General features: G+C 38.4%; 1 protein-coding gene across 1 annotated transcript in view; it reads right to left on the bottom strand.

Annotated features, from left to right (window-relative positions):
* LOC126161973 (cytoplasmic dynein 2 heavy chain 1-like) overlaps positions 1-12825 on the bottom strand; it is a 101611-nt gene that overhangs the window by 35725 nt on the left and 53061 nt on the right. Inside the window, exons 3-4 of the mRNA XM_049918164.1 lie at positions 9143-9285; positions 1332-1502 (exon numbers count right to left, since the gene is read on the bottom strand). Of these exons, the coding sequence (XP_049774121.1) occupies positions 1332-1502; positions 9143-9285 (314 nt within the window). The remainder of the gene's footprint in view (positions 1-1331; positions 1503-9142; positions 9286-12825) is intronic.

Genomic DNA, 12825 nt, shown 5'->3' with positions numbered 1-12825 from the left:
ACTATCCTAGGTTTATTAATTTGTAACCATTATTAACACATGTGACAAACTGAATAAAGTACCACACTAGGTAACCTTACAAAAATTAAACTTTTCGTGCTGGAATTTTTAACGTCATTTATACACTTTCACCAACTAACCTTATTGTAATGAGTAGAAGCAGGAGAAATAGCAATTCAAACATTTGTCAGAGTCCCTGACATTAATTGCTCCACAAAATGTGGAAACTGTCTGGACTCATCCTGAAGAAGATGTGGAATTTTTTGTGTTCAGAGACCAGATGAGAAGTCACAGCTGAACTACAGTGGATATTTATAGCATTGTATGGGTGTACCCAGTACTTCCTTTTCTTTTTCAGTTTTTTGAGCTTTAAGTAATGATAAGACACAACAATGTCCTCTCCAGAAGAGCTCATGATTGCGGACGAAACTCAAACAGAAAGGTGATTCATGCTGCCTTGTTGCTTGTCGTACGGTGAGCCACATCACGTATTGTACCACGCACAGTATCATCCCACTGGAAACACAAGTGTCGCATCGATAAGTGTAGTGTCACACGACCGTAACTGCAACGCGTTTTATTGCATATTGTACTGTCTCACTGTGAATAGCATCTGGTAGTCATTTCCTTTCCTCTTCAACAGGCAATGAAGTGAGGGAAGAACCACTATTGATATGCCTCCATATGAGCCCTAATTTCTCTACCTTGTCTTCATGTTCCCTATGCAAAATGTTAAACTGGTGGCTGTAGAATCATTCTGCAGTCAGCTGAGGAACCCGCACATAGCAAAGGTTGAGCCTCCATTTGATCTCGCAACAGGTTAGCCCACAGCTGAATGCAGAACAATTCTACTGTCACAAACTTACATTCTGCATAATGACCACAAAGACAAGATAAGAAAAATTATTGTTCACATGAACATATATAGACAGTCATTTTTCCCTTCCTTGCCCCATTTATGAGCCAAACAGGAAAGGAAATGACTATTGGTGATATAATGTACCCTCTGCCATGCACAATAGGGTGGCCTGCAGAATATTTACGTATATGTAGATTTTGGGGGTCCAAATGAAACGCCCTTCCTTTTTAAACCATCCATAGCCTATCCTTCTTTCCTCTCCAAGAAAGTAACTAATACTTCCAAAATTCAGGATACTTTCTTGTACTTTTACATGTCTCTATCAATAAAAAAATAATTTTATTTACACCGAAGACCACAAAAAAAATAACAGACTGTAACCTTACATTCATCAATCACTTACACGTGGTCTATAGTTTCACTAACAGCTGTGAGAACACAAAATGACTTGTATTACAATTGTAACACATACCTGTAATAAAATTGGAGTATATACTTCCTTAATAGTATAATAAAATGTGACTAAAGGTGAACTGGCTACAGTTGTCATGGATATTGTCTCATAGATGTTGTCAGGCGTAATAACATCTGGCTGAATCTTGAAAAACACGAGTAAGCTGTTCTTCCCTTCTCCTGCATCAACCTTAAACAGAATGTATCCAGTTAGAAATGACTTATACAGCCATTTAGTTTATTAGATATTAGTAGTAACTAAAACCCAACAAAAGTAACTCTGAGGCTCACAGATTGCATTTAACATTTAAATACACATATCTAAGAAATATTTAGCAGAATAACACCTTATGTTTCCAAACATTTCTGCAACTACACCTCACTAGCTGCTATGACACACCTATCAGACAAATTTTACAGTACTCGTATTTTACTTCCTAAATTTGAAGCATTATCTGTTTTCTTTAAGAATAGAGAATGTGAAACAATGTTGACTACATGTTTTGTATCACAAAAATATTATGATGTCACATAAAACTATTCTAGTGATATCAGAACACTGCTGTATTCTCAGACTCCTGATAGACAACTGAAACACAGAGTTTAAATTGCGAATTCTTACATTTGCATTTCAATTTTAAGAGCTGCATGGTACCCCTAAAATGCTCAAGAGTGGAACTAGTATCAGACTGTAAAAAATGCTACCAACACACAAGAATATTATGGTATTAATCATGTAGGAGCAAAAAAGTGCAATGTAGAAAAGTAACTGAATTCATGTCATACCTGATACCAGTGCTTACAAATTAGAACACTCTTAAATACTTGGGACAAAGCTAAGTGTCTATTGAAAACAAAGGTTACATAGAACAGGAGGATGCTTATTCATAGTAGCCTGCAAAACATGAAAATATAGGAAGTTGTAGTTGGTAAGGAGGTTCTACTCAGAAACATTATAATTTATCTTTTGAACTTGCTGAGTTTTCTTGTATAATGTATGAAAGCACCTGATGGAAGAACTTTGCAACAGTAAACAGAATTGCTCTCTGAATCCTCAACAAGGAAACAAAGTTGTTGGAATTGTGTGAACAAATGAGTTTTACGTATGTAATTAAATGTTCCTTGGTTGTGTTGAATGTATTTTACCTGGAAGTGCAAATATAGTTACTGGCTCTAAATGTGTTTTACTCACTATTACTTTTTCACCTGTGTCGACTCTAACAGCGATGCATTTGGAATAAGTATATACATAATAGTGAGAAAGTATTGGAAAAGTTCCAAGTTGTGCACTTGCGTGAAGTACGAGTTATCCTTACAACACGAACGCAACTCTTTCGTATTATTCTTCGATATTATCCTTTCCGTCAAGAAAGATCAAAGTTACTGTTAAAATGAGCACGGCCCCATTTCTGCAGATTGACAGATTTAAGGGTCACGAAAACTATGCAGTGTGGAAATTCGCAGTAGAAGTGTATTTACGTTTAGACAACCTATGGGATGTGGTGGATGGGATAATGGAATTGACAGATCAGAATTAGTCAAGTAAGGATAGGAAAGCAAAATCAAAGTTGATATTACTAGTTGACCCAGTGAATTATGTTCACGTTGAAAAAGCTGCAACAGTGAAAGAATTCTGGAACAAATTACAAAGTGCATTGAGGATGGAGGTCTTACAAGGAAAGTAGGATTATTACAAGAGTTAATTACCACTCAGCTGGACAAATGCAAGAGTGTAGACGAATACGTCAGCAAAATAATAGCCACATTGAACCGACTCAGAAACATGGGGTTTGAGATTACTGACGAATGGATAGGGACACTACTGTTGGCAGGACTGCCCAAAAGGTATGCGTCTATGATTATAAGGCTGGAAAGCTCAGATATACCGATAACGGGTGACAGTGTTAAAGTGAAAATCCTACAGGATGTAAAGAGTACTTCAAGCTATCACGTATTGGAGAAAGAAACTGCATCTGATCTTTATTCAAAAACAAAAAGAAGAAATCAGTGAGGTGCTGTAGATGTCTGAAGAAGGGGCATATTGCATCTTAGTGTGGGGCAAAAGTAAACCCAAGGTCAGACACGCAGCAAAAGAGGTATGTTGCTGATAGCCCAGAGAGAGGGACCAATAATAAAGGTAAGGCACTCTCATGTTTTTATTCTTTAGGAGATGTGGGTAATCATCAACTGGAATGGATTTTAGACTCAGGTGCATCTATGCATATTGCTAAAGACAAATCTTTTGTTTATGGTGTTAAAGATAGGACTCATACGGGAATATCTACTGTTGATGGCAGCAAGCTTCAGTGTCATTCGGCTGAGAAACTAAACCTACATGTAAGTGTAAATGGTGAACCCGATATGGTTACAGCACATGATGTTCATTATGTAAAAAATGTTGCGTCTAACCTAGTGTCTGAAGGGGAAATTGTCAAGAAGGGAAATACAGATTTTTGATATGCATGGAGCAAGAGTAATCAACAAAAATGGTGAAGCTATAACTACAGCAAGTAACGAAAGGGATATTTTTAAATTGGATACCATTGACAGTAAACATAGAAATGTTAGTCATTCAGTATACTCAGCAGAAGGTTTTTATGGCACCGTAGGCTTGGGCACCTAAATAGAAAGAGTATGTCTTCAATAAGGGATAAGGTAAAAGGAATACAAAATTACAATGTAACCAAGGACCCTTGTGAGATATACACAAAAGGAAAACAAGCAAGACTACCTTTTAAGACTAGTAAAAGTAAGTCTACAGATGTCTTACAGTTAATCCATACAGATATATGTGGCCTGATGGAGTGCGAATCCATAGGTGGGAGCCATTATTTTCTTATGTTTATTGATGATTATTCACGATATACTCATGTTTATTTTCTTAGTTCCGAAGACCAAGTGAGTGACATTTTTGAGGAATATTGTAATATGGTCAAAAGGTGGATGGGAAAGAAGATTACCGTATTTACTCGAATCTAAGCCGCACTTTTTTTCCAGTTTTCGTAATCCAAAAAACCGCCTGCGGCTTAGAATCGAGTGCAAAGCAAGCGGAAGTTATGAAAAATGTTGGTACGTGCCGCCACAACTAACTTCTGCCGTCGAATATATGTAGCGCTACGCAGGCATGCATTGTAGGCACGAAGATAAATACTGGCGCCAAAACCTCTGCGTCAGTAAATAAATTAAAAAAAAAAAACAAGTGGAAGACGAGCTTATTTTCTCCGCCGCGATTTTCGACCACTGCATTTTCATACATTATCCAACGAAGTAAATACAAATTCCGTATTGTTCATTTTCGAATGTAGCACAATTTCAGTGTATTACGAAAATCTGACTGGCAAGACTGTTTGGGATGTTTGTCAATATGACCAACTCTACGTTCTGAATTTTTTCCTATCTGTGAGAAGAGATGGTTGCTTAATAGGATCCTGATGAAATATGAATCACATACAGTATTCTCTTCACCATAAGAATAATACGAATATAAACATTTTGCCATGTATTCTTTCGTGTTTGCTGCTATCTCATTTAAATCCTGTCTGCCTAATAAACTACGAAACTAGAGTGAGACAACAGCAAACGCAGAAGAATATACGTATCGTGTCATGTTTATATTCGTACTATTCTTACAGTCAGAAATGAAGCACGGCAAGTGACTAGATTTTTAAATCTAAGATGATGACTAATTTCTGTGCAGAATTTGATGTAATAAAGAAGCGGCCGCAAAGATTTTCAAACGGAGAAAAATTTTCGCCTAACTCTCGTTCAGAACATGTTCTATCATACGCAGTCTATTATTTGATTCTTGTTGATCATTATCAAAGAAAGCAGCAGTGTAAGTAACAACAAATAGCAGTCTCTTGCCATTGTTTCGCTAATGAGACGATTCCTCTCTTTTTTTTTTTTTTTTTTTTTCTTTTTTCTTTTTTCTTATTGTCCGCGGCGGTAGCGCGTACAAAAGCAAGCCATGCCGCGAGCCGCGACAGGCCATAAACACGCACTATCAGAATGCGACAAACAATGCATGACACAGTGCAGTAATGCATTTTCAGCTTAAGAGTGACGCAAACACCTATAACAAAGAAAACGGCATTTATCAGATCAAAGCAAAATAAGCTATCGATTCAAACCAGACGAAGCACGTGAAAAAGGAAGGGTGCCCGTATAAATACGGACGGAGCGCCTGACGCATAGCAATGGCTACGTGGTAAAGCTTAACTGCTAAGCTTACGACGCGAACCAAACTACTGTAGCTGTATCGTCATTCATTCGACCTACATTGTGTCTCATATTACAATGGACCAACTTCGTTTCGATTTGGAGGTGCGGCCTAAAACTTTTCTCTCCCCTTGAATTTCGAGTCTCAAATTTCAGGTGCAGCTTAGATTCGGGAAATTTTTTTTCCTTTATTTCGAGTCTCATTTTTCAGGTGCGGCTTAGATTCGAGTGCGGCTTAGATTCGAGTAAATACGGTAAGATCATCATGTCTGATAAAGGAGAGAATATATTAACCAGAAATTGAAAACGCCTCTGGCAAAAATGGGAATCAGGCATCAAACTACCATAAGGTACAGCCCATCTCAAAATGGGGTTGCTGAGAGGGCTAATAGGACCATTGTAGAAAAAGCAAGGAGTATGATAACTGATTCTGGATTATCAAAAGATTTCTGGGCATAGGCAGTATCAACGGCCATATATTTGAACAACATATTACCTACAAAAGCATGGGTGTGATGCAATGGTGCACATTCCAAAACAGTTAAGAGGAAAATGGGACCTGAAAGCTGAAAAGTATTTTTTTGTAGGCTACTGTGAGAATTCAAAGGGCCACCGATTAATGGATCCATTGAATAAAAGGATTGTTACAATCAAGAGATTTAGTATTCTTTGAAAATAGAAAGGACACTGAAGAGGACAAGACTACTAAAGAGGACAAGACTACTAAGTTAACTGCACATAGTACCAAAAGTGAAACCTTATGTGAAGAAAGAGAAAGTGAAGAACAGGAAGAAGACAGTCAAAGGCAGATGGAGACTATTTATGATGACAATGAGTTTGAGGACAAACAAAATGAAGAGAACAATGTAAGGCGTTCTTCCTGCGTATCAAAACCTAAAGAATATCCGGATTTTGAAAGGTATGCAACCCAGCCTTTTAATGATGAGCCAGCAACAGCAGAAAAAGCAATGAGCAGCCAAAACTCTCAAGAATGGAAAGAAGTGATGGAGAGAGAATTGGAATCTTTATCTCAGAACGAAACCTTTGAATGGGTAAATATGCGAGCAGATAAGAAGCCATTACAGGAAAGGTGGGTAAGCACCTTGAAGAGCTCCGAAAATTCATCACAAAGATATAAAGCATGGCTTGTAATAAAAGGATATTCGCAAAAACAAAGGGTAGATTACAAAGAAACTTTTTCACCCTTAGTCAAGTATGCCTCATTGAGATATCTTTTAGCCTTGGCAGCAAAACGAAACTTAACAATTCATCACATGGATGTAAAAACAGCATATTTAAATGGGAAATATGAGGAGGAGATATATGTCATTCCACCAAGAGATGCTATGAAAACCAGATCGGAAAGGGAAAAGATTTGGCATTTGCAAAAAAGGATTTATGGACTTAAACAAAGTGGACATTGCTGGAATTGATGTATACATAAAACTCTAATAAATATGAGTATGAAGCAATCTAAGGCAGATCTCAGTATGTACTATAAAAGTGAAAGAGAAAGGATAATAATAATGGCAATATAGGTGGACGACTTCTTTATCCTGGCTGAAAATGAAAGTCAAATAAGAATTTTTAGAAAAGCTGCAAACTAAGTTTAAGGTGCATGATTTGGGAGAAGTTAAACGTTATTTAGGTATGCAGATTACTAAGGATGAAGAGTGACAAGAATTGAGAATAAATCAATCATCAGATACAGAAAAAATCTTAAAGAAATTTTGCATGATTGATTGTAAACCCATAACTACTCCAATGGAAGTAAGAGTAAAGTTAAATATAAAGGAGACAGCTGTGGAATGTGATAAGAATGATCCATATTTAGAAGCAGTAGGGAGTCTGTTATATTTGTCTCAAACGTCACGAACCGACATTGTTTTGCCACTAATACAGTGAGCAGATATTGCAGAGACCCTAAGGAAAAGCACTGGAAAGCTGTGATAAGGATATTCCGATACCTAAGTGGAACTTCAAACAACAAATTAAGATACCATAGAGGAGGGAATGCAAAACTAGAAGGCTACAGTGATGCAGTCTGGGGGTGCGAATTGGGAGATAGGCACTGCACTACTGGCTACTGCTTTAAATTAATGAGAGGCCTCATTTCATGGTCCTGTCAAAACAAAAAACTTTTGCACTGAGTACCGTAGAGGTCGAGTATGTGGCGCTGTCTTACATCACACAGGAAGCATCATGGCTAAGAACATTAATATGTGAAATAGAACCCAATTTAATAGTGGAACCAATAACGATCTTCTGTGACAATAAAGGAGCCATTAACCTAGCTAAAATGATGTCACTAGTGCTAGAACAAAACATATTAATATAAGGCACCATTTTATTCGGGACCACATAGAGCAACAGAACATCGGCAAGGAGTACCTGCACTCAGAAGACATGTTGGCTGACCTGACAAAACCCTTGGACAAAGAGAAGTTTGAAAAGATTGTAGGGCTATTTGGTTTATCTTGTGAAGGCAAGCCACAAAATATATGTTCAAAGGGGAGGGGGGGGGGGGGGGTTGGAATTGTGTGAACAATATATTTCATGTGAAACGGCAGCAAAGTGCATCATGTGGAATATGATAGACCTCTCTGGTGCTATTGTACGCTCTGAGTTTCACATATGTAATTAAATGTTCCTTGGTCACTGTGTTCAATTTATTTTACCTGGAAGTGCAAATGTAGTTACTGGCACTAAATGTGTTTTACTCACTATAACATATTCACCTGTGTCAACTCTAACAAAAGTAACTAGGGAAACATCTTTTTGTGGTTGTTTAAATCAGCTGAACTGATCTGTATTATTAACCACAAATACCATTAAGGAGTAGATTTACTATGAAGTGAGTTTAAGGACTCTAAAATCAATGAAGAGGCATCCATAAAATGTGTGGTTGTGCGGTAATCAACCGTGCCCTTACAAAGGAGCCAAAATCAGGCTATTCCAGTGCTGCCTCACTGGGAAAGCATGCCTCTCCTCACACTCAAGGCAGGCAGAGGTAGTTTAGGCTACCTGCCAGACTGTGGACAGTGCAGTACAACTGTGTGCACTATGGTTTAGCTGCAAGACTGTCTAAATATCAAATGCTAGCCCAACCCTATCCACCAGGCCCTGTGCCCACCTGGCTGGCCCTTGGGCAGGCATGTGAACTGTAACAGCCTACCTTAAATGATTTAAAGAAATCATGGGAAACCTAATTCATGATAGTTGGATGGTGATTTTAATCCCATCTATCTCAAATACAACTTCAATGTTTACCTCCAAGCCACCTCACTCATATTTCAATTTACAAAAAGACAGAATGGCTAGTCAGTACTCACCTTCAGGAAGCAAAATCCCTGTAGTGCCAATAGACATATTTTATCTATTTTTAAATGTGTCTATCAGCAGAAACAGAATTTTGCCTCCCAGCAAAAGTCAGATTTTAATTTTTTTTTATTTTTTATTTTTTTCATTTATTATGTGCACATACATTACATACATGTAATGGAAGTCACTCAGTGTTGCAATACAAATAAATTATTTGAAAATCATGCAAACTTGTTTGCAATTACAGTGCTACAGAAACAGACAGAAACATTAATGGATTCCAAAGCTCACCCTTGTACTAAGTTGCAGCTTTGCATCTTTGTGGACCACAGACAGTGTGACAAGACTTCTATCATCCAAAAATTCATCAAGGCCTTTGTCTGAGCCTAGTTCTTTGTACTGATCATCATTCAGTGTTACATCAAAATGATATGCTGTAAAGGAAACAATAAGTCTTTCACTGGTACTTTACCACAAAAGTTGTACAAACATAGTGTCTTTGACTTTTTAGGTGTCCTTAATCCACCTGATGATGAAAGTGCAACCCTTCAAAACATGTAGTGGATACAAGAATAAGTGTGATTGGTTACAGTAATTTATGTTTTCCACCAAATAACACTGATTACTTGAGAAATAGAAAAATGAAAATAATATACTAATTATAAAATGACAAAAACTGTTTTATAATAAAGATAAAAATAATTTTAAAACTTGGTTTTCATAGCCATCCTGAGGGATATGCTAGAAATTCCTACCCATCCCTACTGTGAGGAGCTATGATGAGAGGCAAAAGTTAAGTAGGCATTTCAGGTTTCCACTGTCACCACCCAAAATGAAGAGCAAGTCTTCACACACTACACACTGCTAGAGGAGGAAAGAATGACTCAAAGGGCAGTGCAAAAATCTGGAAGCAAATTAACAGAGAGTTAATTCAGGAATGGTGCCTGGAACAAGCTACATTATGGCAGAGTAGTTCACTTTAGCAATCAGAGCTTGCAGTTTTTTTTTTTAACTTTCAGTCCTCTTCTCCCAATGATACATGCTTCTGTGCCTGCATGTAGGGAGATTTTATACTGTGCTGTTGCATGTGTTACACAGGTCTCCTTAGTTGCTACACCTGCTAGTTTATTGCCCAGAATCCATAGATACAGTTCTTGTTACTTGTAACAAGCAGAATATCACTAAATTTCCTACTTGGTGTAGGTGGAGAAGAGTGATCTGCATGGTCAGGACTGGTCTGACAGGAAACTGCAAAGAAGGGCTTGCACTGTTCTAAGGAAAATGGAGAAGCTGAGAAATTTCACAGCTCAAATATACCCTACCTGATTCACTTTCTTTTGCGTTTCCTGTGAGATGCCACACTGTGGTGTAATGCACCTTATCAAACAAAATCCTGCATCACGAGCTGGAGATAATGCTATAACATAGAGAAGGTCCTGGTAGTAAATCCTATTGTTGAAACTATCATCCCACTTTGTGATATCTATATGGTGATGGAAGACTAGATCTAGGCTGGCAGATTGGTTGTTTAGCACCTCCCAAATTGCATGTGTTACACAGGTCTCCTTAGTTGCTACACCTGCTAGTTTATTGCCCAGAATCCATAGATACAGTTCTTGTCACTTGTAACAAGCAGAATATCACTAAATTTCCTACTTGGTGTAGGTGGAGAAGAGTGATCTGCATGGTCAGGACTGGTCTGACAGGAAACTGCAAAGAAGGGCTTGCACTGTTCTAAGGAAAATGGAGAAGCTGAGAAATTTCACAGCTCAAATATACCCTACCTGATTCACTTTCTTTTGCGTTTCCTGTGAGATGCCACACTGTGGTGTAATGCACCTTATCAAACAAAATCCTGCATCACGAGCTGGAGATAATGCTATAACATAGAGAAGGTCCTGGTAGTAAATCCTATTGTTGAAACTATCATCCCACTTTGTGATATCTATATGGTGATGGAAGACTAGATCTAGGCTGGCAGATTGGTTGTTTAGCACCTCCCAAATTGCCCAGTCACGTTCCTGATAGTACACCATAGTAATGTGGACTTTTTAAAAAAAGTTTAAGGTGTTCAGAAATTCACACTATATCTTCTTGCTATCCTTTATATTATGCCACAAGCAGGACCCTCCTACCCAACAATGTGTGAAATTCTCAGTAGCTGGTCAGCATTTGAATCTCTACTGTGCTCCATGCCTGCCCTGATTTCAGTGTGGCACTCTTCACTCAAATTGTCAACAGGCAGTCTTTCTACAAAGGTAATCCCAAAAGTAAGCTCTCCAAAGCACTGGGGCTGCAGGGAAAATGTTTGCATTGTTGTTGGCCACAGTGTTCTTTTCCTTCACCACTCTCTGCAGAAACCATCACACATCCACTGGAGTCTTGGCTTGGCAGCCAGTTGGAATAGGGCTCCTATCAGCCACTACCGCCAGGTATAAATGTCACACAGTTATTTGGGTTTTTAGTACAAAAGGCATTAAACCAATCGACAGCTGACAGAAGTGTATGGAGAGTCATGTACGGATGTTAAAAATGTCCGCAAGCGATGCAGAGAGTTTACGGGTGGTTGTACTGAAATTCATGATGAGAAAAGAAGCGGGAGACTGCCAATTCTCGAAGAGACAATCACAAAGGTTGAAGAAATTGTGCTTCAGGATGGCAGAGCAGAGCTCTGCAATGTTGTTCCTGAGGTTTCTCGAAGCACCATGTACCAGACTTTTGAATGAAGTGTTGCAATTTTGGAAGGTCTGCAAAAGATGTGTCCCACAAATGCTCACAAAACACCACAAACAGCAATGCGTTGAAACTTCCCACCAATTTCTACAATGTTATGCAGATGGAAAGGACAACCTTTTGAACTTAATAGTCATGGGTGATGAAACCTGGGCTTTCCACTTCACACCAGAGGTCAAACACCAATCACTTGAATGGCAGCATCCCAATTCACCCATGGCGCAAAAATTCAAAAGAACACAATCTGCCGGTAAAGCCATGGTCTATTATTATGTGCAGATAATACAAAGTATATGGACGCTGAATATCTGCAAGAAAGGACAAAGTTTAGCACCTCTACCTGCTGCGGGTCACTTGTTCTTAGATGCTGCAGCTTGTATGTGTGTTATGGCCTTGGAAGAATGGCCCTCACAATAACAATAGCAATTTTGTAGAAGTTACTTACATGTTCCATAGATCACTTGAATGGGTTTTATCAAAATGATGCAGAATGAGTCAGTTTGCAATACATGATTAGTATTAACATTAATGAACATATAAATATTTTTACGCCTACTCATGAAACTTTTTTTTTAACTGGCTACCAGTTATCAAGAAGAAATTCATCAACACAATAGGTGTTGTGCAGAAGAAATAATTTTAAAATTATTTAATTGGATAGATAAAAAATCTACTCACCAAGCAGCAGCAGAACATACATATAAAAGACTGTTGTGATTGGCAAGCTTTCAGAGCCAGTGGCTCCTTCTTCAGGCAGAAGGGTTGAAGAGGAAGGAAGAAGTGTGAAGGAAAAGGACTGGAGAGTTCTAGGAAATGGGGTATATTTTGGGAAAGTCACCCAGAATCGCTGGCCAGGGGAGAATTACCATACAGGATGAGAAGGAATGAGTGATTGTTGGGGACTGCATCGGATGACATTGGAAAACCTGATTTTAAATCACATTTAAAAATGGTTCAAATGGCTCTGAGCACTATGGGACTTCACTTCTGGGGTCATCAGTCCCCTAGAACTTAGAACTACTTAAACCTAACTAACCAAAGACATCACACACATCCATGCCCAAGGCAGGATTCGAACCTGCGACCATAGCGGTCACGCAGTTCCAGACTGAAGCACCTAGAACCGCTCGGCCACAGTGGCCGGCTCACATTTAAAACTTGCTTTCCTAAATGTCAGATACTTCATTTTAAGGGGGTTGTATGATGTCATATTATTTATTACCGCTAATTTTGCATCATGA

Source organism: Schistocerca cancellata, chromosome 2 (assembly GCF_023864275.1).
Source record: "Schistocerca cancellata isolate TAMUIC-IGC-003103 chromosome 2, iqSchCanc2.1, whole genome shotgun sequence".
NCBI classification, from domain to species: domain Eukaryota; kingdom Metazoa; phylum Arthropoda; class Insecta; order Orthoptera; family Acrididae; genus Schistocerca; species Schistocerca cancellata.
Note: the sequence above shows the minus strand (reverse complement) of the source record. Positions and strands in the feature narration are given on the sequence as shown.